The sequence below is a fragment of the Molothrus ater genome, chromosome 24 (assembly GCF_012460135.2).
Source record: "Molothrus ater isolate BHLD 08-10-18 breed brown headed cowbird chromosome 24, BPBGC_Mater_1.1, whole genome shotgun sequence".
NCBI classification, from domain to species: Eukaryota; Metazoa; Chordata; class Aves; order Passeriformes; family Icteridae; genus Molothrus; species Molothrus ater.
The window spans coordinates 269,705-297,347 of NC_050501.2; the positions used below are offsets into that span (position 1 = coordinate 269,705).

Consider the following 27,643-nt stretch of genomic DNA (forward strand, 5'->3'; position numbering starts at 1 on the left):
GGCTGAGCGGTAGCAAAGGCAGCAGTTGTGGTGGGTCAGCACTGAACATCTGACACTCCTCCATGCACTGCCTGGGCTATTAAAATGTGCTAATTTATTGCACTGGGGACTGAAGTCAAACCTACAGGGCACGTTTCAAAGGAACTACCTGTCCCTAATGTAGGAGCAGCAACTTGGAGCTGCCAGACCTTTGCCAGCCTGTCTTTTTTTTAATCAGATGTGCTCATCTAAGTCCAAGGAAACCACCAAGTAGTCCAGATTTAAGGCAAAAATATCCGTCTTCCCTCTAATTAAGGACCTTATTGCAAGTAGTCTCAACACTGAGACACAGGGGAGCTGCTCTGTTCTTCTTGGCAGAGCTGACTGTCATACACGCATAAAGGAGAAGGCGTAAATAGCTGTGAGAAGCATGTTAATTTTTTTCTAAAAATCTGGGTATTTTTAGCTTCATATAGCATAAATGCCCTCAGTGTGTGAGTGGCCCTTGCTAGGTCAGTATCAGTGATGGAGCCATCCCAGCCAGGGTGTATCAGCCTTGGGTATTATCTGCTGATGAAGAGGCAGGGCGGTTGCTCTTAATCCAAGCAGAATAATGTGCCTGAGACCTTAATTCTCTATGGGAGACAAACGGAGATGCCTTAGTGCCAGGAGTATTTTGGAATTGTGCAAATATGCGAGGGGGATTCAGTTCCTGAGCGGGGCAGGCTGGCAGCAGCTTTGCTGTGTAACCTTTGGAAGTGCTCAAGAGGTACTGGGCAGCATGTTTTGCTCTGATGTACAAAGCAGGGAGAGCTGGACAGCTCTGCTTGACAAAAATAACTGATTCTAATTTGGCTGTAAGTGAGGGAAATCCAGGCCATGCTGGAGGTGCGGGATTCCAGAGCAGGGGCAGAGTGGGCCCCTCGGTGGGGCTGTGCTGGGCTCCTGGGGGCGTTTCTTGTTGACCAGACCACCTCAATTGTCGCTTTTTTGGCTTGCCACAAGACTGAGGCAGTACCTGTTCGATTACTAATGGACTTATGCTCAAAAAATTGAAGACTATAATAACAGCATTAAAAAAACCCCAACGCCCCCCCCCCCACCTTTCTTCATACACTCCTCCTTGCTTCTTCACCCCGGGTTTCCCTTCAGAGCTGCGCCACGACTTTCTCTGGGAGGCAGCGAACGGTATTTAAAATTTGGGTCACGGAGGGAGGGGGGAGCGGCGCTGCCGCCCGCGGTACAGGCGGGCAGGACCCTTCCTACCCCTTTCCTACCGGGGCCGTGCGGCGCCAAATTATCGCCCCCCCCCCCCGCCACCATCACTTAAGCGGGGGAGGGTGTGGTGGTGGCAGGAACAGGCGGTAATCCCGTTATTTCAGCCTCTCGCTGCCCGGGTTGTTGTTGTGGCGGGCTCAGGAAAGCGCTCCGGGCTCTCCCTCCGGGCGGCCCGCGGGAGGGAACGGGAGAGAGCGGGATGGGGGGGAGCCAGCAGGGGGCGCACGCTCCCCCGCCCGCGCCGCCGGCCGCGGTTTCCCTGTAGCCAATGGCGAGGCGGCCCTGCCGTCCCGCCCCTCGCCCTCGGCCAATGAGAACTTACTACAGTGTTGTGGGGGGAGGAGGCGGGGCGGGGGGGGGGGGGTAGAGCCGCGGGCGGGCGGCTGCGGGCGCGGAGCGGCGGGCGCGGAGCAACGGAGGCAGAGCGACTGGCTGGGCACGGCGCGGCCCCGGGGTGCCGCACCGCGGCGGGGGCTCTGCGGGGGCCGGTGGGAGGCCGGCGGGCGCCGCGCGCGGGGGCGGCCGGGTAAGTGCGTGCGGGAGCGGGTGCGCGGCGCGGGGGAGTGCGCGCGGCCTTTGCGCGGCGGCTCCGTGTCCGTGTGTCCGTGTCCGCCCACGGCGGGTCGGTGCGAGCCCGCGGTCTCTGTGCGGGCGGGCACGTGTATGTGCGCGTGTGTGGTTGTGTACGGTGTGTGAGTGCGTGTGCTCATCTGCGCAAGGTGCATCTTCACAGCGAGTGTGTGCGGTTGGCGTGCTTGTGCGTGTAAAGGATGTGTGTGCGTGGGGTGTTGGAGTGTGCACGCGTGGTCTGCACAAGCACCCCGTGTGTGTAGTTTGTATCCGGGGTGTGTGGTTTGACTGCTGTGAGCTCTGGGTGTGAGCATTGCACGTATACGCAGTGCGTGTGCGTGCACTGTGTGTCTCTGCACATCAGGTGAGTGTGCCCCATGTGTATGTACGTACTGTGCGGGTGTGTGCAGCGTGTCTGTGTTTGCCCTGTGTGTGTGCACGGTGTGTGTTTGCAGTGACCGAATCCAGTGCATCTGTGTGCGCACAGCGTGTGTGTGCGCGGCTCGTGTGCCGCCGCTCCGTGGGGCTGTGTGTGCCATGGAGTACTGGAAGTCAAAAGGCTGAGGCTCAGCCCGAGACAGATTTTGCAGGAGGCAGGAAATGGGGATAGCGGGATGGGGACACACAGCTCAGGGGAGCTGGCACCCAGTGTCCCCCTATGCTGGGGCGGGGTTGCCCGGGCTGTCGTGGCCGAGCTGGGATCCCCAGCTCTGCCCGGAGTCCATTGTGCAGGAGGGGGAGGGAGATATGGCGGGGAAGGGCTTAGGGCTCCACAGACCGATGCCTGCTCACCCACCCATGGGACAAATGTGGATGCTGTGGTCTGGTATCAGTCAGGCAAGGGCTCTTTCCTGTCCCTGAATCCTGCTTTGCCCTGAATTCTAGCTCAAGAAAACACCTTGGCCCACTGGGAAGTGATGCTCTTACTGGGTTTTCCACCAAGATGTATTTTTATTTCCTATCTCCAGCGAGGCACCGTTTGTGATGAAAATTACTCCAGAATGTCTGGAATGAGTTAAAATCCACCTCAAACACCTCTGAGTCCTGCAGCTGCAAGTGTTCCAAGTCCTCACTTCCTTGTCTTTTGGGGAAAAGGAACTTGTTCACCCTTGGTGCACTGGTTTGAGGAAGCTGGTTTTGGGCAGGGTCTGGCAGCTTTTCCCTCTGTGGCTGTGTAAATGATAATTCAAGAATTGCATGATTGCATGGTGAAGAGAAAATTTCTTAGAGATTGTCCAAATTCTGGGGTTGGTGCTATGCTGGTTCAGTTATAATTCTGTGTGTTAATTTAATTAAGATACTGGACAAGCGAAGCAAAATAGGTCCCTTCCATTGCAAACTATTCCATGAAAATCTAATATTTGAACAGTACCACAAATCCCTTTTTGCCTTTCCTTGCTCTTTCCATTTAGGATTTGAAGGCTTTTCAAATACGCTGGATTTTCTTGCCTTAGTTTGCTGGATCTGGAGGGATGGTCTTTGAATTAGTGATTCTTATTCACAGTTGAGATATGTAAAAATAATGCCTGTAAGATCTCATGGGGCAGAGAGTATGCTGGGTCTGGATGAGGGATGCAGAGGGGCTCTGCCCTGGCTGCTGCTGCTGCTGTGATGCGGTGGAGTGCAATTCCTTTCACAGTTAGCTAACTCTTGTGTCACTGCCCCAGGATCTGCTCCCTTTGCTTCAGAGGTTGCTTTGTGGAGATCCAAAGTAGGTTGATTTTCTTTTTTAATGGCTGGTCCAGCAATATCTTTGATGAATTTAAGTTTTTCCCGCAGCGTTGTGGTGACTGGTAAGGGTTGTGTGTCGCATGTCAGTGATACTGATACTCTTGATGTTTATATTTTTACATCATCTTGCATCTTCATTTGCACTTCTAGGGCAATTTTGAGCATTGGGTGGGATTTAAAAGGCAGTGCATATCTCTGCTGCCATGGCCTTAATAAAGAAGGCAAGGATTTTCTAGGATTCCCATGGACAAACATAATCTGCTGTGGAAGATAAATATCAGGATAAACATAGTGCGTGCTCCTTACCTTGAAAACTCAATTAGAGCCTTATGAAACATAGAGAAGGATGATTTTTCCTAATATAAACACATTCATTATTTCCTGTATCAGTTTAGATGACAAGAACAGGAATTACCTGTGTTTTCGTCTGATCTCACAATTGCAAGTTAAAACAAATAATCTTATAAAAAGCAAAGCATTTCATGGGAAAGCAGCAATCCTGAAGAGTAAGGACTCCTCTTGGCCTGTTTCCAAACATTGTATGTTCCTGAGGCCTATAAATGCTTCAGGCAATGATACTCCAAACCTACATCTCCTGGCTCCAGTATCTTCCTGCCAAGTGCCTATGTGCTCTGCATGAGCAGCCACGGTGTTTTTCATTGGACAGCATTTGATTTTTGGAAAGTGGTAAAACAATGTCTCTCCTACTGCCCCATTTACTCCTTGTTGAGCAGATATTTGAATGAATGGAACATAGGCTGGCAAGGATGTGGTTTATCTAGGGAGCAGCCACCTCCACAAATTCATTTATTAGAGATCAAAGTGCTGCTCTGCCAGGATAGCTTGCAGGGATGTTGGGATGCTCCATGTGCTTTGATACGTTGATAGGTGAATGATGATGATAATGATGTTGTGAATGTGGCATGTAACATGCTGGAATAAAGTTGTGTATACAGAAGGGTTGCTGATGGAAGGCAGTGGCTCTGTCCTAGGTTTTCACCAGCAGTTACTTGGCATCTCAAACGAATCCTGGATTTTTGGGGTCAGCAGGTGAACCTCAGGCTCTTCATCCTTGGATGTTCCTGAGTATCCACAGCATCTGACTAGGAATTTTTTTCTCAGATATCTTTCCTTGTATTCCCAAATGAGGGGCATGTGCCGAGAGCCTCTTCATTTGGGGGAACCGTGACAGTACCTGTGTCACTGCAGGTGGATTTTTCTTCAGCCCCTTACTCCCATATTTCACCTATTTATTGGAAAAAGCCCTGGAAATCGGTGGTGCTCAGAGATCTTGTGTCCATGCCAGGTGGGAAAGCTCTGGGCTCTCCCCACCTATCCAGGCCAGAGGTCCCTGCTCGTAGTGGGAGCTTCCCACCCCTCTTTGGGTGGAGGAATGTGTGGGTGGGGCTGTGGTGGGGAGGTAGAGCTGACTGGCCACACTGGGTCAGAATCTGAACTTGCTGGAGCTGCTTTTACATTCCTGGGAAGCTGTGATGAATCTAAGGGCTTTAATAGGACAGTGTGAGGGTCTCTGCAGTGGCCCTATGAATGCAAATAATTTCCCATCATAAACTTTACTTTGTACTTTTGAGCTCTACTGCAGGTCTGTTGGCTTCCCTCTAACTTCTGTGCAGTTTTCCTAGAGCGTTAAGGAATATCAGATACTCAGGTTGTTCAGGCTTGGAGCTGTGTTTCCTGCTGCTGTGTATTTCTCTGGGAAGTTCAATATAAAGCTTTGCATCAGGACTAGAAATTGCAGTCTGGGCTTGGGGATCTTTTGCAATGATTATTCTTTCTTGGTGCTTGGTTTATTGTTGTAATCTTGTGTAGGCTAAGCAGGCAACGATGTGTAAAGATTTCCCTTTGTATTTCTAATCTACTACTGTTTTGATCAGTATTGTGGTTTCTTAAGTTGCAAAGAACTGTAGATGCGGCATAGCAGGGATTTATCTTTGTCCATCAGATGGATTACGTAGGAATGTTTATGGCTTGTACTTAATCCAGATTAATATTATTAGTTTCTTTACGTTCAGTTGGTTGTTTACGCTTGTTTGCTGTTTATGTGAATTTTTGCTTGTGTAATGCTGCTCACATTGTGTATTAAAAGCCAGTGCTTTTAATTTGTCCAAGTAGATCATTTAGATGGACTAAATCTTTCTCTCTCTCTCTTCTTTCTTTTTTAAATGAAGCAGTTCCACAGAGAGGGAAATTATGTGGGCTTCGGGGCTATGTTCAAGCAATCGTACTCTTCCAGGCTATGCTCCTCCAGACCCTGCTCCATTTTGGATCTGGGATTTTTAAACAAATTCCCATGCCAGCTTGCTTTAGCTGCTGTGCTCAGAGCAAATGTTGATAGCAGTGGTTTATAATTTATAATTTATAAAGTCTTACAGCACTTGAACTCTGGTGCTTTTGGAGGAGACTGAGAATTTTGTATCTCCCTGATCTCGGTGCAGAGCCTAAAAGATGTAGGAAGATGGGAAGCTCAGGGGAGTGTTTCGTCTTGCAGGTGGTGGGAGAGCTCCATGGCTGCCTGGTTGCATGGCCATGGCCACAGTGTTGGGTGCTTCCCTCCCCCATGTGTATTTTTGGGGAGCAGCCCAGTCCATCTGCTGGTGAGGGTGAGTGCCATGGGATGTCAGCCTGGCTTTCAGACTGGGTCACACAGTGGAATAACCTCTGTGGCTGCATCAGGAAACCTGGAGCCCAGACCTGTGGAGGATCCTTGCTCTGTCAAAATTGAGTCCTCCTTACAGGATCAGCTCAGCCTGAGATGTAAACCACAGCAAAACACACCGTGGCTGGAGCCTGAGGATGGGAGTACGCTTTGCAACAGTGGAAGAAGAATTGGGCTGGTTAGCTGTTTCTATGAAAACCACAATTCCTTTGAACCCTCTGGTCACTGGTTGTAGGCTGATTATTCCGCTCCTTCCCCACCCCATGGAATATGTGTGTGTGAGAGAGATAATTAAAAGCTTTTAGTTAAATAAATAACTAAGCTGCTCACGTGGCTTTATAGTAGAATTGCAGAGCCAGACCCTTGGAGGTGGAAGATGGTGCACGCTGCTGCTGGTCCCACAGCATCTCCTCACCTTCCCATGCTGGTGTGGCCTTGGAGTGTGATTCCATATGGACTTTTCACCCCTAGGGCCTGAGTATCACTGAATATGAGAGCGAGCAGGGTATAAGTGGGGACAGTCTCATCCCATTGTGTCCAGGGCTCCAGGCTCTATTTATTCCCTGTTATTCAAACTCTGCTCCAAAGACAGGATTACTAATTCCCGTCCGAATTCATCTGCGATGCCTGTGTACAAATGAATCGAAAGCATGAGCTGGTCTTTGCAATTCACTCATGAGATGGTGTGGATGCTCCAGGATGGCTTGAAGGGTGGTTTGGTTTTATCCCATTGACATGGAGCTGGATGGAACGTTTCATGTTCCAGCCCTGGTTTCTGCCTCTGTGAGCTGCCTGCAGTGCCTTGAGCCAGGCACTTGGAAAATGAGAAACATGCAGCTGGTCACCATTCCTGGGGAGTTTTAGGAGTTGTTTGTCATTGGGCAGGGGTTGGTTCTTGGAAGGATAAAAGTCTTTCAGGTCCAGCTTCAGCTGCCCTAAACAGCAAATATTTTTGCTCCTGCAGCCCTGCCTTGCATGCTGCCTTCCAGTTCCTGAACCAGTGTATAAGAGGGCCCTATAGCCAATGTCATAGAATCTCCTGAGTTGGAAGGGACCCACAAGGATCATCAAGTCCAACTCCTGGCCCTGCATAGGACACGCCAACAATCCTACCCTGTGCATCCTTGAGAGGGTTATCCATTGTCCAAACGCTCCTGGAGCTCTTGGCAGGTTCGGGGCTCTGACCATTCCCTGGGGAGTCTGGTCAGTGCCTGACCAGCTTCTGGGGGAAGAAACTTTTCCTGGTATCCCACCTGAATGTATATTCCTGATTTCCCCTCTTAACATGAGGACCAGAGGAGAGCAGGATGCCCTGGGGCTTCATGGGAAAATGCAAATTTTAGTCAGTGCAGGGGCAGCTCAGGGTAACATTTTGCAGACTGACAAAAAACTCTCTTAAATCCCCAAACAAAAACTGCTGATCTGTCCTTCAAATACTGGATTCTGTGTTTGCATAGTGTATTAGTCCTGTTGGCAAAGACACATATCCTGGCAGTGTCACTTTGACATGCACATCAGACACAAGCCAGTGGGACCCTCCAGGGATGGAGCCCCTTGGAGAAGAGCAGTGGTGAGGTGTCATCCTCCTGGTACAAGGGAGTCCTCTGTCCTTCATGTACCATGAAAACTCAGCTCATTTGATCTAAAAAAATCTTGAAATCCAGCTTTAGGCCAAAGTTTTCTGGCCTTAATACCTTTTGCAACTATTGGTTGGCAGTGAATTGACAGGCAAGATGGAAATTGTGTGTTTAAATTGTGGGGATAGTTGTTGGTCTGAAGTCAAAAGAAGTCACCTAACCAGCATCCCTCTTTCTCCTGCATGAGTGCATGTAAGTATATAGAGGCAGTAAAAAGGCCATTTATCATGTAAACATGCCCTGACACAGACAGGAGGCAGACCCCTATGGCTTGTAGGAGGAAGGGGTCACATTCCATGCAAAAAACCAGCATTTTTAGGACCCTTGGTAGCACGTTATTACAATTTGAATAGAAGAAACCGGGTGGGATGAGTATCAGGCACTTCCCTGGTGTCCCTCCATCCCTCCTCCTGGGAAGTACCAGCGCTGCTCCCATGTCCCTCCATTCCTCCTGGGATTGGTGCTGGTGGCCGATGCTGATATCGCTGCTTTTTTATCTCCAACTGCCAACTTGAAAGCTGAGTGTGTGTGGTGAGAAGCTCATGAGAGTCTTGGTGAATACGCACATGAAGTAGCAACAAGATAAACTCAGTGTGGGCTGCCTGGTCCAGCTGCGGGAATAACTTTCATCACTTTTTCTCCTTTTCAGAGGAAAAGCTGGAAGCTTTTGGGGCCTGGAGAAGAGTTCAGTTGCAGAGAAAATGCGAGTTTTCAGCTGTTCATAAATGTTTCTAGTCAAAAGGGTTTAAGGACCCCCACACTTTCTCGAAGAGGGGGAACAACTAGCAAGAGAAACTGTTTTGGAAGAGGAAGAATGTAGGGTACATATATATTGCTTTTCCGTGGATTTTCGTGTGCAGCCAGGCTCCCCCAGGTGTTTAAACAGGATGGAAAAGGGGTCTTGCAGATGTGAGTTTGCTGACTCACACACATGAGCTGGCGTCATTCTTCAGGGCTTTCTGAAAAATGTAATATTGTCAGGATGGCCTTGGGAATGTGGTTTATCTGCAGTGGGAGCAACTGCATCAACGTGGGAAGGGCATGCTGGTGATACTGGGGGGAAATTGCCACGTGCTGAATTCCTCTGGCACTGCTTCTAGTGAGTGCTATAGTTTCTTCAGACTTCTGGAGGGGTTTGTTGTCGTTGTAACTGCTGCTTCTGTTACTTCCATCAGGTCTGTCTAGGTGCTGCCTTCAAAAAACACTTCCTTTGTTTATGGGTGGTAGCAGTATCAGTTTGTTTGTTCCCACCCATCTCTGCTCTTTCCTTCGCTCCTCCCGGAAATAGTGGAATAAAGCTGGGGTTGGTTGATGAGGTCAGAGCAGCTGTTGTGCCCATCCTGGAGCAGGACCCCTTCCCTGCCCATCTCTTCAGTGAAGTTTGGGATGCTTCATTCCCTTGATAACAAGAACCCAAGGGACTTGTCGTGTCCAAGCAAGTTTGTCTCAAAAAATGACCTTTTTTCCTCTTACACACTGAAGCAAGTTTTTTCACTTTGTTTTGTTCTGAAGCAAGATGCTTTGAGTAGCTGATGTCTCCCATCCCCTCAGTTTTGGGTCACCAATGCAGAAAGCATCCCTCTTCTTGGTTCAGGTGCTCTTCCTCCTACCTGCAAACACCTACTGGATGCCTGTGGAGAAACCAGCAGTGGCACAGACAGTGTTAGTGACTTCATGTTTTGCAGCTGCTGCCCTTGTCTTATTTAAAAATGATGATTGACTCTCTTAATCTATCCTGATGATGACGTATGGCGATATTCCTTTTGCAGACATGTGGTTTATTAAAAAAAGAGTCCCTGTTGCATGATGAATCGAGAGGGAGCGCTCGGGGAAACGGAATCTATTAGTGTTACTTGCCTGTGTGCCTCCTGAGGCAGGAATGGGAGTAGATAATGGACATGAGGGATGAATTCACAAAGCAAGGAGGCTTGCAATTACAGAGAAATTTGGTATTTCAATGTGATGCTTTTCTTGCAGGTTTATTTTTTTTGTAATTGAGCTGGACTTTACAGCATGAGCATTGCTTGATTATTACACTGGTGGGTTTGACCTGCACAGTGCTAATCACAGCAAAGGCTGGCAATCAAATACATTATATTATACACAGCATATGCAAATACAGTGGAATTAAACTTTTTTCTCCTTTTTTTTGAGGTAGATGCACAGCTGCATCTGTGCCAGTGATAAGGTTCTCTGCAGACACAGGTGAAGGAGAGGTGCCAGCGCCCTGTGCCTGCAGCTCCATCGCACACTTGTTCAGGAGGTTGGAAGGTGTGCACGGAGCTCATTAGTGTCTCAGTGGGTGCTAACAGGGTTGGCTCTGTTTGCTGGAGGAAGTGGTTGTACGTTAACCATTTCTCATGATTTCTCAGCACAAACAGTTGTAAATCACTCCTGTGGTAGGAGCAGCTGCAAAAAGCGCTCAGCTCTGGTTTTGCTGTGCAGAGGTACCACCTCCTGCCTGGCCTTTGAAAACAAAATATAAGGAAACAACTCTGTCCTTTTGAAGTATTAACTACAAAATCAGCTGAAAATTTGTTGATAGATTCTGCTTGTTTTGGAAACAGGTTAACCTTCTGAAACTTCTGACTCTGGCTGAACAGGGAGTGATGAGTTACACTGAAACTGAGGTTTGATTAATTGTAACTTTCATAGCACTTCAGCTTCGCCTCTAGAAAAACAATATAGGATTGATGAAGAACATTGTTCTTTCACTAAAACACTAGTCCTAATAAATTTTCGGGGGGCGGGGGGGAGACGACAGAACATCAGAAACACTCCCATAGAAAATATTTTGAGACATTTCTTTAAAACAAAAAGCAAGGGGAGAGAGAAAAGAACAAGCCTCTCTGTTGTAAAGGATTGTCAGAGCTTTGCTATTGGAGCAAGAGTGTTTGGGATTTAGGGGAATTTGGGATTGGGATTTGGGATTGGGAAGTAGGACAGACACGCAGCCGGCTGCACCTCATGAGATTGGCCATCATCTCAACATGCCTAGGTCAGCCAAGACTAGCAGTTGCTCAATTCCACATCTCCAGAAGAAACAGTGACTGGGGAAGGTGCAGTTTTTGTCTGTTTTTCCGAGCTAATCTCCTTGCCCTGCTTTCCCACCTATGGGCTGTGGTTTTGCCTAGTCACAAGGTATTTCATGGGTGCAGTCAGTTCAGGTGCTACAAGTCAGAGACGTCTGGGGATGAGTCACTAAAGCTCAGGATGGGGCAAGTTTCTCAAAAACAAGAAAACAGGCATTGTGAAAACTTAATTTTAAGAGTTGATTCCCAGACACGAAAAGATCCAGACCTCTTGGTATTGCCAGTGATGAGCTCTTTTGATGTGCTTTGAGAAATAGGCTTGAAATTTGTTGCTGTGTTTAAAAAAAAAAAGTGTCTTTGCTGCTCTAAGCAGTGAATTATATTTTTTTTTAATCTGAAAAAAATGGAAAATGGAAAAAAATTCAGCTTGGAGCTAAGCGGATACTTGATTTTTAAGTTGATAATTCGTCACACAAGTAATTAGCTAGTGTGCTATCCAGCACAGTCCCTTCTGACTTTTGCAGTGATCATATATGTGATCTGCTCTTACTGTGGAGAAAAATGGATGTGGCACTTGCATTTTAGTTGGAGGACTCGCTTTTTTGGGTTGAATCACTGTAAATGGGGATGTGTATGTTTCATTTAGAATCTGAGATCTGCCCATCTGGTACTAATGAAGTGTTTGGTGTAAGCCACCTGCAGCAGAAGCCTATGCAGCCATTCTTGATTTCCCAATGGCATGAGCATTTGTATGATTATGTGGCACCTTCTTATTTTAAGCTGTGCTGGAAGTTGGTTTTGCTGCTTAAAATGAACTTCTGTAAAGTAGCAGCTTGCTGGGAGACCACTAATTGATTTAATTACTGCTCTTAATATGAAATATGTTGTGGGTTATAGAAGCATGTTCTCCTGCACCACAGTACTAGACTGATGCTGTCCCAGATGTGGGACGTGTTCCCTGTGGCCCCAGGCAGGCATGTCCCTGGTGTGAGCAGTTCAAGCCACCATGGTGTTCCCCATCCCAGTGCTCCAACATGGATTTTTCTCTAAAGCTGTGCTTGGCAAGGTCTGGGAGCAGAAGTGAAGCACAGAGAAGAATTACTCTCCTTTTTATCTTTCCTCTTGTATTTGGATGTCTAGCACTGATCTTCCCTGCTGTTGTCAAGACTGAGTTCTGCAGTGCTGTTGGTGGAACACTTTGAAAGTGCACTGTGCCATGCAAAGGGAAACACATTTTTGAGAAAAAAAATCTAATATTAAAAATAAGTAGATAATCATGGCAAAGTGCTGTTTCCTTCTGGCATATCACTGTTTCATGCAAGTGGCAGTGAATTGTGCAATAAAGTTCTATTTGTAGAAAGCTAAAAAAGAGGCCAGAATTTACGGGATTATTAAATCTGAGCAATGTGAGTTGCACAATAGCTTGTTATGCTGCTGTCTGCAGAGGCCACTGTGTGAAGGCAAACAGGCATTCTGTGCTCTTCCTGAGGGCTCACACTGTACTCCTGTGTCCCTAGGCTCTGCACAGGGAGCTGTTTTGGGTCTTAACCTCACAGGGCTGTTATTAATGCCTGAACAGCACAGTTCTTGCTATAAAGTTACCTGTGCTTGAAGGGCCGCGGTACACAGGCATTTCTCCCATAGAGTTTGGGTTCCTCATCCTCCTGGTTTTGAGTGCTTTGCCAAGGTGCTTAAAACTCATGGGCATTTATACAGCACTGGCTGCTGGTGCTGGTGCGTGCCTTTAATTCCAGAGATTTCTAGGTTAACATCCCCAGGCTTGAACTGGTGCTGTGTTTTGTTGAATCCCATAGGGAAAAACAGATATTTATTGCTGTGGATACTTGAGGGATCCAAAGGGCTGCTGAAATCTGGGCATTGTGGCTGTGATGTTCATGGTCTGTTTCACCAAACCTGCCCTTCATGCTCAGGACTGTTAGTCTACCACTAGAGGAATCTCTCTTTCTTCTCCCAGAGGAGAGACTGGTCCTGGATGCTTCAGCCCTGTGCAGTAAAGCAGACAGCAGCCTTGTTCACAGGGTACTCTGTAATTAATGTTGGCTCTTAAGAGCCGAGTAATTGGGAGCAGTAATTGGATGGTAGCTTAAGAGTAGGAGTACAATTTAATAAAACAAACAGGCTTGCAGTTGTAATGTCAGCAAGTAAAACACCTGGGAAACAGCAAATCCACATGGCGGTGACGCCAGTGAGGTCCGTGCTCAGCGCAGGCGCTTTGAAGCCCAGGCAGTCAACCAAAGCCTGCAGAGCAGGGCAGGGCAGGTCCTCTTCTCCTTCCCTTGTTGCTGAACGGGGGACACAGCCTGGTAAGGCAGATACTTTTTAAACATCTCCCATGCTTAGGAATGAGAGAATGAAATGTTCGTGTTTTGGAGTTCTAGTTCACTTCTAAAGAGCTTTTGCAGCTTGTTTAGCTGGGGAGCTGGAGTGAGCTCAGGCTGTGCACCGGTGTCCTAACCAGAGACCAGCTCATTGCATTTGTTTCCGTCTTGTTTTTGCTGTTTACTCTTAAACTACACTTCTTGCCACTTGCAAGGGCTCTCATTAGTCTGCTTTTATTTTCTGTATTGCCCTGCTGACAGCTTATACTGGCAAGGAGGTGCCTCCCAGCTAGCTCAACCTACTCAGACCTCATTTGTATGTTCATTGTTTTCATCTCAGAGGGGAACAGGTGACTATTTACCTTCAGATTGTGTGTATAGAAAGGGAACTTGAAGGAAGTGCAAAGGAGGTGTTTAAGAATATATTTATTGGAGGACCAAAGCGTGGGTTTGGCTGGGGCACCTGGGTGAGCTCACTGATGCTTTTTGCTCTCTCCACTCTTTCACCCTGGCCTCATTTGAAGGGTCTTCTCATGGCAGTTTTAACCCGAACAATGGTATCACCAGAGCCTGCAGAAAAGAGGATCTGTGTGGCATTTTATTCCCTTGTGCTGCATGAATGTGGATTTCAGCAATATTGTTGTGTGGCTCCTGCTGTCAGCAGCACATTGAAAAGAGTGGCTCACTTGTCTGGAATTGTGACTGTGGGATTTGCAGCCCTTTAGCAGCATAATTTTAGCTGAGGCTCTCCATTTATTCCTCAGTACTGGGCAAGACCAATTGATTTTGGATCTCAGTATTTTGGAAAATACTGAGAATAATATGGCTTAGTCTTAATTTGCTGTTGCTTTTGATACTTGATAAATACCTGAGCTACGCTGAGTCCCTGTGAGTTTGTGGAGCTTTCAGCTGGATGAAGCACTCTTGGGCTCAGTGTGGCTTCATCTGTGCATGAAGCAATTGCACAACAAGGATTTAAATATAAAGAAGGGAAAAATTAGCAAGCTTCTTCAAAAAGAACCCATGTGGTTGTTCCTACCACCATTATATTGTCGGGGGTTTGTGTGTATGCACACAAGCACACACTTCGAACAGAATAAGGATTATTTTGAAACCTAACTCATAAAATAAGTATAAATGGGATGCCAAATGGTGTATATAAGGCCAGTAGCTTATCCAAAAAGCACCACTACCCCCATGTACAATTCTCCCTAATTTATTTTATTAGGGAGAAATTTAAACCAGCTGCTGTTTCCTGCATATGTATTATCCCTACCAAAGAATATATTTTGTCTTTATTGGCTCTTCATTTATTTTAAAATATTGCAATGTTAAAACAGTTGGAAGCTGTTTATTGTTGTCTTCTCAGCTGGTTGGTGGCCAGCACTGTCCTGGCTGTGCCATGACAGGTTGCATTGGCACTGGTGGGAGTGGAGAAAGCTGGTTTACAGCTTCCAGGTGCTGCCCCAGTTTCCCCAGTGCCCATGCCCACCTGACTTCATAACCACACGCCCTTTAATGCCCTCATGGGTGTTAAACTTCTCTCAGTGTTGTGTGTATTAACAGTACAAAATATCCTGTATTAACAGTATAAAAGGGAGAGGACTGGGGAGAAAAGTGTGAGTTGGTGGGGAAAGGCATCCTGGACAGCCCCTGGGAAGTGGGGGGAAGGTTGGAGGGAATCAGGGGGTGGTGGAAGAAAGAGCAGGTCTGGTACAGCCAGACAGGAGGGTAGGAGAGATCCTTTTAGTGCATGTTGTCCATGGAGCTTCTGGGTGGAGCAGTGTTTGGATCAGCAGGATTAAGTGTGGCTGGAGAAGGTACTGTGGTGTTTTGTTCAGAAACACAAGGGCCATCCAAGAGCACCACTGTGGTACTCAGCACTAACCCTGCTGTGGTGTTCTGGGAGGCAAAGGTGGGCGTTGAGGAGGTGGAAAATACCTCTTGAGAGCCAGTAGAGCATGGCCGTGCTGGTGTTTGTTCAGTGAAGTCACAACCCACGACCAGCCTTCACACCAACCTATCCAGCACAGAAAGGAGGGTGGCAACCAAAAATATGAGCAAACAGCCCCTGAATGTGGGTGCAAAGTGTATTTCTGGCCCCTCCCTGCTGTATTGAGGGTGAACACAACTTCCTTTTCCTTTCTGTAGTCTGAAGAAAGCAATGCTTGTGTACATTTCCTCCATGCAAATAATTGCAGCAACTCTGGCTGATGCTGGAGCTGAGCAGACTGTGCTGCCAGAACCAGCATGGATCCTTACTTGGGTCTCCAGTGGTGAAAAAACCCTCACAATACCATCTTATCATTCATCCTATTCTTTAAATCGGTGCTTTCCTTTTCCCCCATGGTGGTGTTTTTATCCTGTTCACTGTTTCCTACTGCTTATAGGCCAGGCTGCTGCCTGGAGCTCAGCTGCTGTGCCCTGGTGAGCCATTAATGCATCAGGATGGGATCTGGGGCAGTAATTCAAAACAGGAGTGAGCACAGGCTCCCTGTGGGATAATGCTGCCATGGCTCTGCGGGCAGGCAGAAGGTGTCAGCATCATTATTTTCATTCTGCAGCAGAAGTGGGGGTGATAAAGTGCTCACTGAGTGTTTGCTGTCCCAAAGGATCAAAGGGATTCCTGACAGCTGAGCTGCTGAAATGGAGCATCCCCATTGTCTGCCTTTAACTGAGCTACTGAAAGGTGATGGACCAAAATCATCAGGATAGGTACTGAAATGCTGTCCCTCCATCCTGTGGGTCAGTATTGGAGAGGATTGCTTGAAATGGTCACTTTTTTGCTGTAAACTTCTGAGAGCTGCGCTCCCATTCCAAAACCTCAGACTGCCTGTGGTTTATCTGCTCTGCCAAAGAAAGAGGTGACTATTTAATGAAAATAGCATTTCCAAGCTGTGTGTCTTGTTAAAGCATCCAGAACACCATGTTGTGTCTTTTCCCCGTTGGTGACACTGCAGAGCCAGTGTGGGAATTCAACAGCAATTTTGATTCAAAGCCACCTTCAGTGAAAATGGTTGTTTGTAAATGTGTTGCATCAGATATGTCAATGAATGTAATTAAGGAATGAAGACTGCTGCACACCCCTAATTAAGGGGATTAAAAACTAAAGCTGCCTGATTCCACTGCTGGATGGAAAAAACAGACTGGTGGAAACAGCCAGAGGCCAAATCTTAGTGAGGTGAGAGGAGTTCTGCTGCAGTCCCTGTGCTCTCAAAAGGGGCAGCTCTGGGAGGTGACAGGACTTAGCTGCTCTGCTACATGCCATAACTGACTGCTGACTGTACATGGTGGTATTTAATTGCTGCTTCACACTCCCTTTCTGTTTGGTTCCTGTTCCTGGTGGGGATGGGAGGATTTTCATCCCTGCCAGCCATGCTGGGGTGCAGCCTTGGGAAGCTGACAGTTGTGTCACCCCATGTTAGTTTGGTGTCCTGGTGTCTCCTACCATCTTGGTACCCATCCCCAACTCTTTGGCTTTTCTGGATGGTGCTGTGGGATCTTGTGTCAAAGTAGAAGTGGGATGTGTGTCAGGACACAGGGCAGAACCTCCAGGCATCTGTGAGGTGCCTTTTGCAAGCCAAATTGTGCCAGTAGAGGATGAAGAACATTGTGCAATGGAAATACTAGGAAGCTGTGCTCACTGAGGGCTTCTCCCCAGCCTTGCTAAGAGGAGATTGACTTTATTATGGGATGGGGACTGCCAACAAGGATGTCTCATTAATCCAAGCACTGATATCCCATTGGTTTTTTTTACTCAGGGTGGGCATTGCCTGCCCTGTGGTGCAGATCCCTGGAGGGATTCTGGAGAACATCTTCTGTGTGGGAGGTGTTACAAAACCCGCTGTGATTTTCCAGGAACCCTCTTCTCTTTTGCTGCCTGGCTTGTGGAGCCACTGAAGGGTCAAGGGTGACTTTGTGGTCACTGAGCATCTTGAGCAGAAAGCTGGGAGGAAAACCATCCCTATGGAGGTGGTGTGAAGTGTCCGAGCATGTTCCTGGGACATGCAGCGCTCTTCTGGTGCTGCATTCATTGGGGCAACATCCTTCTGGCTCCAGGGTGGCACTGGAGCTAGTCCAATCAAACGGAGTCAGTACCTTGAGGCTTTACAAACAGCTTCTGATTCCTGGCTCTGAGTGTTTGGGGGAACAGCTCAGTGACTGGTTATTTGCCTGTTGCCTGTGGACCTGGTCTGTTGGGAACATGGTTACACCCAGGATTTGGATCTTTGCCTGCTCTTCTTGGGCATAGAGAGGAGTCTGCAGATGTGCAGTAGGATCGTCCCCATGTGTTTTTCGCCTGGGAGTGGTGCAGAGTTTAACTATCACCTGCAATATTTTTTTAAAAAGAGAAAAAAAAAGAGGGTAGCTTTCTGGAGGAGGTGTCTCCGTGTCTCCTCAACTCCGTCCTGTGCATGGTGCCCGCAGAAGATATGTTGCTGTTCCCAGTCTTAAGGCAAGGTCAGCAGCATCCCAGTTTGTATTCCTCATTGCTATGTGCCTTGGGGAGCTGCAGCCAGCTTGGAGTGGGCTTTTGCTGCTGCTTTTGATGGGGGTCCTCAATTAGCTCTTAGTGAGCTCTAAAACCAAGCTTCCTGATCTTGTGAGTTTTCAAGTTGTTGAAGGTTGGGTTCTTTCTGTGATACTGGGAGTTTACAGCTCAAGGTTTGTGGTGGGAATGGATTTCTTCTCCTTCTCTGTGCTGTTGCATGTTACTGAGCCCTGAAAGAAGAGGAAACTTCAGAAAAGGGTGAGTCTTCTGAAACAAAACCTTCCCCCAGCTCAGGAGCAGCACAGGCTGCTGCGTGCTGATACCTGCAGTGTTTGTACCCACCCAGCGAAATGCGGCTTCACAGCCCCCCTGCTCACTGACTCATTCCCTTGGGCTCCTTGGAGCTTTTGCTGTCCCAGTTGTGTCATCCATGTCTGTGCTGGATCTGGCTTGTTCTATGCTGGTGGATGCTGAGGAGATCTCCAGCTTCTTCATCCCTTGTGTTGCTCTGCAGGTGTAAGTGGCTGCGGCTTGGCCAGAAAACTAAGAATTGAGGAATTTAGTAAATAATCTGCAGCTGGCCAGTGCCTTCCTGCACTCCTAGGTAAGGGTCATTAATCTTTAAAAGTGCAATGTTCAGGCTGATAATTACTGTAATGGTAATTTTAGTTACCTTGCAGCCCTTGTTTCACTGCTCGATGGTAGCAGTGAGCATGTGAGAGCAAACCAGGTAAATCAACTCAGCCTGGCAGCTGGTACAACTTCTTAAAACTCATTGAAACAGCACAAAACTACATTGCTGCACCCCTGGGCAGACCCAGGCACCACTGGGTTAGGCACCGTGTCCTGGGAATTTCTTTCACTGCAGGCTCTTGTGGGGGAGAATGATGTTTCCTCTGCATTCAGTATGTTTGGAGTGTTGCTGTAAGAAGAAAAGGTCTTGAAATCAGCTTAGAGTAGTGTAGTGACTAACTTAAGTATCCTTAACAAGCTGAGGGAGTTGTGGGTATTTGGACTTGAGAGGAGAAAGCTCCAGGGAGACCTTAAGAGCCCCTTCCAGTGCCTAAAAGGGCTTATAAAACAGAGGGAGATTGACTTAAACAGAGGGACTTTTTTACACAGGCAGATAGTGAGAGAATAAAGAGGAGTGACCTCAGGGCAGGACTAGGTGGGATAGTGGGGAGAAATTCTCTGCTGGGAGCAGGGGGATGCCCAGAGAAGCTGTGGCTGCCCCTGGATCCCTGGAAAATTTCCAAGGCCAGGCTGGATGGGGCTTGGAGCATTCTGGGGTAGTGGAAGCTGTCTCTGCCCGTGGCAGGGGGAGTAACAAGATAGGCTTTTGGGTCCCTTCCCTCCCAAACCATTCTAGGATTCTGTGATATTTGATGGCAATTTTGAAGCAGTAAGCCCAGCTGAAAGCTGGGGTTGAGGATGTTTTCATCCAGCTTTTTCAGCCAGCTTTCATGAGGGCTCGGCAGAGAACAAGCCTAGTGCTTGTTCTCCCAGCCCTTCCTGTAAGTGGTTCCCTCAGATAGTTCAAATATTGTGCATTTCATGTGTGCTAATAGCATCTGAATAACTGCATGATCATGGTTATTTTTAATGAACTTGGGGTGTTGTACCAGGGTGCCGCAGATAATTTGAGGCATTTGGGTGACTGCAAATTGCATTCACCTGTGAAGTAACAAATGAAGCGCTTAAGTGCAATGTCCCTGGCACGCAGGGGAGGAACAGCCCAGGTGTGTGAACTGGGACAGTCAGTGATGGAGCCTGTCAAGAGGTTTTAGCATCAAGCATCCTTCTGGCTCTTGGTGCAGCCATGGTTCATCCTGGCAGGTGCCTCTGTGTTTGTTTGTGTGTGTGTATCTGTGTGCAGGGGTTGTATTTATCTGGTAAGCAGCTCTTTATCAAAGGAGTGTGCAGGGCCCTTGGGGCTTCTAATTATAGCTTTGGTTTGGAAGCAACCAAAGAGAGAGCAACAAAAGCAAAAAAGTGCTTTACTCACGTTCTTGGGAAACTAAGGAAAGAATATGAGCCTTGTTATGTTAAACCTTGAGTGTAAATGAGGCACAGTGTAAGTAAACACATCTGTGTTCAGTCGGGGAAAAAAACCACCTTATGAATAATTCATGGAAAAAATCCTCCTGTTCAGCTGATGGAGGGCTATTGCTTATTTCTGTTGAACTGTTGCTTTAACAAGATGGAATGCTGCTGCGGGGAGAGCGATCGTCACTCGCAGCGGTGGCATTGTCATCTCTGCTGTGCTGTCATCGCCACCGCGGGTATTCCTTCAGTGCAGAGTCAGGAGTGGCTGTGACAGAGTGACCTGCTGGGACGGAGCCTGTCCTTGCCATTGCCTCCCTGTGATGGAGTGGCTTGCTCATGGTGCTTTTGTAAGCACCGTCCTGCTGCTTTTCTTTGCACAGATTTCTGGCGCCTGCTGGGTGCCCGTGCTCCCTGTTTCCATGGGAGGCTGGTGGAGGGAGCAGCCCCAGGATGTTATCTGCACCACACAGGGGCTGAGCTGCTCGTAGGGTGGGGATGGGCTTGGATGGATCCTTCCCTCTCTCCGCCAGGTCGGGCAGATACTGGCTTTTTCAGCAAAGGATGGTTTTGGAGTGACTGCTGCCTGCCAGGCTGAGCTGCTGTGTCCTCCAGGAGGGTTTGGAGACTTGTTTCTGAAGAAGCAGCCCTGTCAGGCACTGTGTGTTTGAGACCAAACCATGTTGTTTCTGCTCTGGCCTCTGCTGCAGAGGGGAAGGGAGCCCCAAGAGTTACTGCTTGCTACTGAATAGGAAACAGCACTTGTATTTTACTGATGCTTTTCTTAGTCTTCTTTGCCAGCTAGTGCGTCGCAATGGGAGGAGAGAGGGTCTATGAGCAGCTTGATTTTGCTGGCAGTCTGGTGCACGTGCCTTCTCTGTGTCTCTATTCTGGGTCCAACTGCTCCAAGTGAGTTTTCCAGACAGGTTCCACACGGGCAGCCTTTCCAAACCCATTGCCGTAGACAAGGCCCCAGTGACAAGTACATGTTTTCATTTAAATTTCAGCACTTCACCAATGAGCAAAGCCCATGAATTTCCATGTAAGGAATTCTGTACCATCCAGGAGGATTTTTGAGGATACGGAGGAGGAGCTCTCAGCTCCCTTTGGTTGTAATGCACTTACTGCTCCATTTAGTCAGGTCATTTTATAAGCCCAGTCTTCAATTTGACATAAATGATTTGCTTTCAGCAGATGGTGAGCTACTATTTTTGCCCTCATTTAAATAGGAAAGCTGTACGATAGCAGGAGATGGGAGAGGGGCACGGTGCTGCTGACATACTGTAGATTACCAGGGCTGGTCTGGTGAGAATTAAATCCAGGCAGCTGTAATGTGCCATCTGTGTTGTGTTGGGTGGTTTATTTTTCCCCCATTCAGTGAGGCTCCTGAAGTCTCCTGTTACCCTCCAGGTCAGGCTGAGCAACAGCATCCTTTATGTTCATGATCCAAAGTACCAGCACAGAAAGACGAGGCATGTTAATTGTAAGAGGGTTTATAAAATGTCAGCACCAATTATTCCTCTAATGAAATGTATTAAATAAATTCTGAAAGGTTCTGAGTCTTTAGATTATTTTAAAGTTGTTTGAATTTCTGTTGAGACGCTTATTTTATTGCATTTGAATTTCTTACCTTGTTTGAAATCCCCAAGCAAACAGCTCTCTGCTACGGTCATAGTATCCCAGACTGGTTTGAGTTGGTAGAGACCTTAAAGTCCATCACATTCCACACCTTCCACTAGATGAGGTTGCTTCAAGCTCTATCCAATGTTTTCCTTACTGTAGTAAAAATCACATGTAGGATGCATAACACACACAGGTGGAGTGAGTCGTGCTGGTGGCAGCTGCAGTTTCCTCCTCTCCCACCCACAGCTTTGTTGCACGTGCACCAGGTCTTGACAAAACGGAATTTTCAGGCTGTGCTCTCTATTTCAAGCAGCATTCTGTGTAGTTTCCCTGGTGAATTATGTGCTTTTCACACACATTATGACATGGGAAGGAACGCATTTTAAAAAAACCCACCACACTGTTGCTGAAACTATTTGATTTTTGCCTATTTTTAGCAGAAATTTCTGTCTTATCATTATCTCCAGCTCTTGCTGGAGCAGCAGTGTTCAGTGAAGGCACATATTTTTGCGTAGGAAAGTCAAGACAGTTTGTCCCACCCGTTATCTGGTGTTAGGCATCTCTGCAAGACAGTTTGTGTTTCCAAGAACTGAACCTTCCCCATGGACAGTCCTTTTTCTTCTTTCTCTGAAAAACTAAGCCACTGGGAATTAAGTAAGTTATGACATAAGCCATAAATCATTTTTCCAGGCTTGGAAACAAGGATAAGTTAGATTTTTCACAGCATCACAGGCTGGTTTGAGTTGGAAGGAACCTTAAAGCCCATGTCATCCCACCCCCTGCCATGGGCAGGAGCACCTTCCACTGTCCCAGTGCTCCAAGCCCCATCCAACCTGGCCTTGGACACTTCCAGGGATCCAGAGGCAGCCACAGCTTCTCTGAGCAGCCTGTGCCAGGGCCTCACCACCCTCACAGGCAGGAATTTCTTCCTGATTTCTAATTAACCCTTCCTTCCTTCAGCATAGGTTCAGTTTACTATCACTAAACTTACTGGGTGCCTAAATAAGAGACTGAAGTAGGCTGACAGGTAGGAGAGGGTGACAGACATATCTAAACTTGCCTGTTTCATTGAGCCTCTGTAACTCATCATGGAACAGCCCAAATGAGCAGCACTGTCATTTCCAGGAAACTCAGGTGTCACCACTTAATGAGAACCTTCCAGAGCACAGACACCGTAAGTGAGGGATTTAGCGTTCTCTTGAGGACTGAAGGCTTTCTCAACAGGGAGCTGTTGCAGTGTGTTGAGCTACTCTAAAATCTTTTAGATAAGTCTCTGTGTGTCTGTGCAGCATGGAAAATGAGGATGGTTTGGCTTAGATTGGGCTTGTCTTCTGATGTCTGCAAGAGCAGAACCCATGGAGCCATGTGGGGATGAAACTGAATTTGACCATCATCTGCTCACTAGATAATTAGTGCAGGGAGGACAGGGCTTGAAGCGACCTGGTCTAGTCAAAGGTGTCCCTGCCAGTGCCAAGGGGCTGGAATGAGATGAGTTTAAGGTCCCTTTAACCCAAAGCATTCCACGATTTTATCATTGAACCATGTATGTTGGGAGCACGGTGAGCAGTGAGCACTTGCGCACCTTTTAAGTCTGTTTTGTTTCAAGGATTTCAATGCAGGAAAGAGGGATGAGTATGTACAAATTACACCAAGCCCAGGGAGATATTGTGTGTTCCTACAGCTGTGCCCTTGGCCAGAAAGAAGGATAAGCACTAAGGTTGGGGGGCTCCAGTATCAGGGGGCTGTAGAGTCTTTGCAGGTAGAGCAGGTTCAGGAGGTGCCCCTGCACTGTTTTGCTTTGACATTTGGTGTTCAGAGTTTCTGATGCCTTTTGAGAGAAGATCTGTGGAGCTCCCTCTTCATCACCAAAGCACTGACATTCTTGAGGAGGTCCAGGTCCACCCCTGGGGGCTGCTCCAGTCCAGATGAGGTGGGATGTTGCGGATGGGAAGTCACCACATGGTGCAGGTGTACTCAGCCTGTTTTCTGCTGTGGAAGTGTTTAACATCTTTCTCTTCAGGGTGCTTCCAGTTGCCAAAGCCGCCTTATCTGGAGGATGTTCTTCAGATTAAAAATCCTTAGATATAAATACATACTTGTACTCTTTTCTGATTAGATTATTACTCTGAAATCTCTCTCTGGGATCATACCTGAATTTTGTTGTAGTTTGCTTATTTCCGTAGTGTTTAACACCTTCTCCATGCCAGACTTGTGAAGAGCCTGCCTTTTACAGGCTGTCTGACATCAAACCTTCAGCCTCTACCAAAGAAAGCCCCTCCAAATGAAGCATTTACAACAATGTGGCAGTTCAGAGCAGAAGGTTAACAGCACTGCTTGAGTGCTCATACAATAGCAGAGCATCTTCCTCCAGCATCCAGGGAGCTCCTGAGGCACCTGCTGGCTCAGCAGAATCGCCTTATGGAATAGCAAGGGAAGAAAATTTAATTTAAAGAAAAACCTGGTTGTGGTTTGGCTGTGGGCAGTGCTTTCTCCAAGGGATGGGTTGAAGAGCAGTGGAGCGGGAGCCTCGCTCTTTGTGTCTGCTCTGCTGTGGGCTGGGTTAGAAACAAAACACTATTTGGCACCTGACTCCTTGCAGGAAAGGCCCTTTTCTTCTCTGTATAATCACAGAATTACAGACTGGCTTAGGTTGGAAGGTCTAAAGACCATCTTCTTCCACCCTCTTGCCATGGGCAAACTCTCAGTTGTGTTACTTACTTACAAATCTCTGCTTTTGATAATGAATGTAGGGGAAATAATTTCTGAGCATAAAACTTCCAAGGGAGGGAGCTGGCCAGGAGTCCACACATTGGAGCAGTGCACTCGGGTCTTGCAGCAAGGTGTTTGCTGTACCCAGTGAATTATTGGTGCTGGCTGCTATGAAGTGTTTATTGAGAAAAATAGGGCTCCTTCTCTGCATCCCCAGCGCTGCCGAGGGGATCTGGCTGAGCTGCAGCGTGGTTCTCGGGGGAGGGAGGAAAGACAAGGAGATGTTTGCTCATTGCCAGCTAGACCCACCTTCCTGCACCAGGAAAGGTCCATGACTGCGGCTTTGAAATGTAAACAAGTCAACAAATCTTGTTCCAAGTTGTTGGTGTTTAAAGAGAAAAAAGTACATCCAGAGGAAATGTTCCTTTGTGGACTGTCCCTGGGGCTTCCTGCAGCCGGTAAGAGCTGCTGCTCAGCTGTGCCCTCCCCACCGACATCATCTCTAAAGCTTTGGTTCTGCCTTTTTGGTTTGAAGAGCAGCTCATCCAATGTTGTGCGTTTTGATAACGATTTGTACAAATGTATTTATTCAAAACAAACACAGTGGGAAGCAACAACAAAGCAGGCTGCTGCAACAACTGGTGCCTGAGGGAGCTGGCTGCTGGTGTGTGATTGTGATGGGACAGGCTTGCAGAACATGCCTTTCATTCTGTGTGTGCTGGGGCATTGGGAGCTTTGCCCTTGGTGTTGGCATAGTGGGTTTGGGGTTATGGGTGTTTGGCTGAACAGATGGGTCCCTGGCCTCTTCATTGCCTTGTGGCATCTCCAGGAGTTCTTAGAGAACTGACGAGAGCAGAAGTTGGCTATGTGGTGGCTGGGGTTCTCTGCAGTAGGAGCCAGGGGTTGCTAACAGGGCCGGCAGCATCTCTGGCAAGGGATTGCAGGAGGAAAGGGAGCAGAAGTAAGAGCTGTAGGGACAAGTCACACATATGCTGCCATCTGCAAAGTGATCGCAAACACATCCGGGCACATCTGGGTTCAGGCACCCTCTCTGCCTTGTAGCAGTTTCTTCAGTGCAGGTTGGAAGCTGCTGTTTCAGTGGCCTCTGCCACTCCACTGGGTTTGGAAATACCCAGAGCAGCTCACAGAGGGGAGATTGTGAGTGGAGAGTAGTTCTGTCTAATGCTTCTGCAGGAGACCATGCTAAAATGAGCCCTGTGGCTCATCCCCAGGACTGGCTGTTGGGGCTGAGTCCAAGTGAAAAAACCCCAGACCAAATCCTGAACCTCAGGAAATTTGTGTTGCTGCAGAAGCAAATTCAGGGAAGGTCTGTGATGCTGTGCTGATTTTACCATGGTGTTAGAAATAATATGAAATGTTTGCATTAAATGCAAGGGGAAAGTCCTTTGAAGAGCTGGAAGGGCTTTTCTCCTTCAAGCACTCTGGTTCTTGTAGCAGTCAGGATGAGTTAAATTGAAGTTGATGAATGCAGTAATACATAGGAGGATGACATCTTGAAATGTTTCTTAATTTTAAGTGTGTATTTTGAGCAAATATTTATACACTGAGGCTCGGGCTGGTGGATTGAGGCATATTGGATTATATGCTATTTGCTCAGTGAAAGCAGCAACAATTTATTGCCACAGATACATGTGATACGGTGCGCAAAGATTAGTTCTATCCCCTCTAAAGCATGATTATTTTGGGTCCTCTTTATACCTTAAATAGATATTCTTCTCATGTGATTTCCATCTTTTTGTGTCAACAGCCTAAACAGGCTAAAGTTGAAATAAACATTGCATCAGCTTAATAGCACAAGCTCTGAGGAAATCTGCTCTTCATTATAGATGTTGTTTGGAAACCTTTTCATTTGACATTTTTCCAGTGTGCAGTACAAATATCCTATGAATCCCAAAGTCTGCTGGGCTCCACTCGATTCGTCTGGTACAGAACAGTGTAATTGCTCAACACTGATGGGTCATGTTCCCAGCAGTGTGGCTGGGTGTGTTTTAGATCATAGAATCCTAGAATGGTTTAGTTTGGAAGGGATCTTAAAGACTGTCTTCAAAGCAAACTGTAGCAAAAGGAATGACTTTGCTTTTGCTGACTTAGTAGGCTGGAGTCAGCCAGGGTTTCATCCCCTTACAGGCCATTCGATTCAGAGTTGGACTAGATGATCCCTGTGGGTCCCTTCCACTCTGGTTCTGTGACAGGCTGTTGGGGCTGGTGGACATGGCGTGTCTGTGCTCATGGTTGGTTTGAATAGCTCAGTCAAACATGGGTAGTGGAAACCTCTTGATTGAGCCCTTTTGCTCCTCTCACACAGCATCATCATGACGACAGAAAAGAGCCCAGCAGCTGACGCTGACAACTCAGAGCAGCAGCAAGCCAAGGAGGAGGAAGGAGCTGCTGAAACACAGAAGCAAGAGGCTTCCCTGGAGGAAGGGGCTCAGCCAACACCAGAGAGGCAGTCCCAGAGGCAGAAGGCCTCCAACGGAGATACCCCCACGCACGAGGAGCAGGGCAAGAAAGAACGTCGCGCCTCTGAGGGCCGAGGTCTCTCCCGCCTTTTTTCCTCCTTCCTCAGGAGGCCCAAGTCTCAGGTATCCGAAGAGGACAAAGACACTGATGCTCCTAAAGAGGCGGGAGGTGACCAGAAAGATGCAGGATTAGGAGCCAGCCCTGATGAAGATATCTTGGTGAAAGCCCCGATTGCAGCTCCTGAGCCCGAGCTCAAAACTGACCCATCGCTGGATCTCCATTCCTTGAGCAGTGCAGAAACACAGGTAAAACAGCCCATTCCATGGGACATGCTCCCTGCTGCTTTAAAATGTGTCTTTGTAGCCAGAACTATAACAACTTCATATCCCAGGCTGGTGAGCTTGACCAGAAAAGGTAATGGGATGCCAAAAAGGCTCTTGTTAGCTCCCTGTGTTTAATTGTGTACTTCCCACTCTTGCATCCCTGCATCAGACCTGCAAAGTACCTGTTCTGGGAATTAGGGTCATGCTCCACAGCATAATTTAAAATGCTCTGTGCTGAATCATTGCTCTGCTGAGGCTTAGGATGTCACATCAGAACACAGAGGGTTCACAAACCAGGGTTGATCGTCAGGATATCCTTGGTGTGAGCAGGATCAAGGCAGGTCAGTGGCCCAAGGTGGACGTTGCAAGAGTATTTGGATTTGGGAACGGGTTTCTTCAACTTCAAGGAGCCCAAGCACAGCATTTTAGGACTTGGTCATCTGCTTGGTCCGGGCTAGTGCTGAGCCTGCCAAATATAAATATTTTCTGCTTATGCATCATGTCGACAGGGATTTCTGCATGGCACATGCACTGAACCCAGCTCCTGGGACGTGTCTGATGTCTGCTCTTTCCAGCCAGTGTCATTTTTCATGCAAAATTTAAAGTTTAAAAATCTAAAGCAGAAATTGAGGCAGAGACACCCCCAGGGAACATTCACTGAGCTGTGGCTGGTTTTTGATTTGGGGGTGCTGAGTGCCCTCTCTTCTTCTTGGGTAGTTACAGCTCTAC

At 47.6% G+C, this 27,643-nt stretch overlaps 1 protein-coding gene across 15 annotated transcripts in view; it reads left to right on the forward strand.

Annotated features, from left to right (window-relative positions):
* The first annotated feature begins 1,712 nt into the window (after positions 1-1,712).
* Positions 1,713-27,643, forward strand: part of EPB41 (erythrocyte membrane protein band 4.1) — a 72,852-nt gene continuing 46,921 nt past the window's right edge. For 3 of the 15 annotated variants that reach the window (XM_054517248.1, XM_054517249.1, XM_054517251.1), the window contains exons 1-2: positions 18,278-18,339; positions 26,437-26,896. In XM_054517248.1, the coding sequence (XP_054373223.1) occupies positions 26,444-26,896 (453 nt within the window). In that variant the 5' untranslated portion in view covers positions 18,278-18,339; positions 26,437-26,443. Of the gene's footprint in view, positions 1,784-18,274; positions 18,340-26,436; positions 26,897-27,643 lie in introns of those variants that run through there. The other 12 variants (XM_054517246.1, XM_054517247.1, XM_054517250.1 and 9 more) reach the window with 8 other exon arrangements.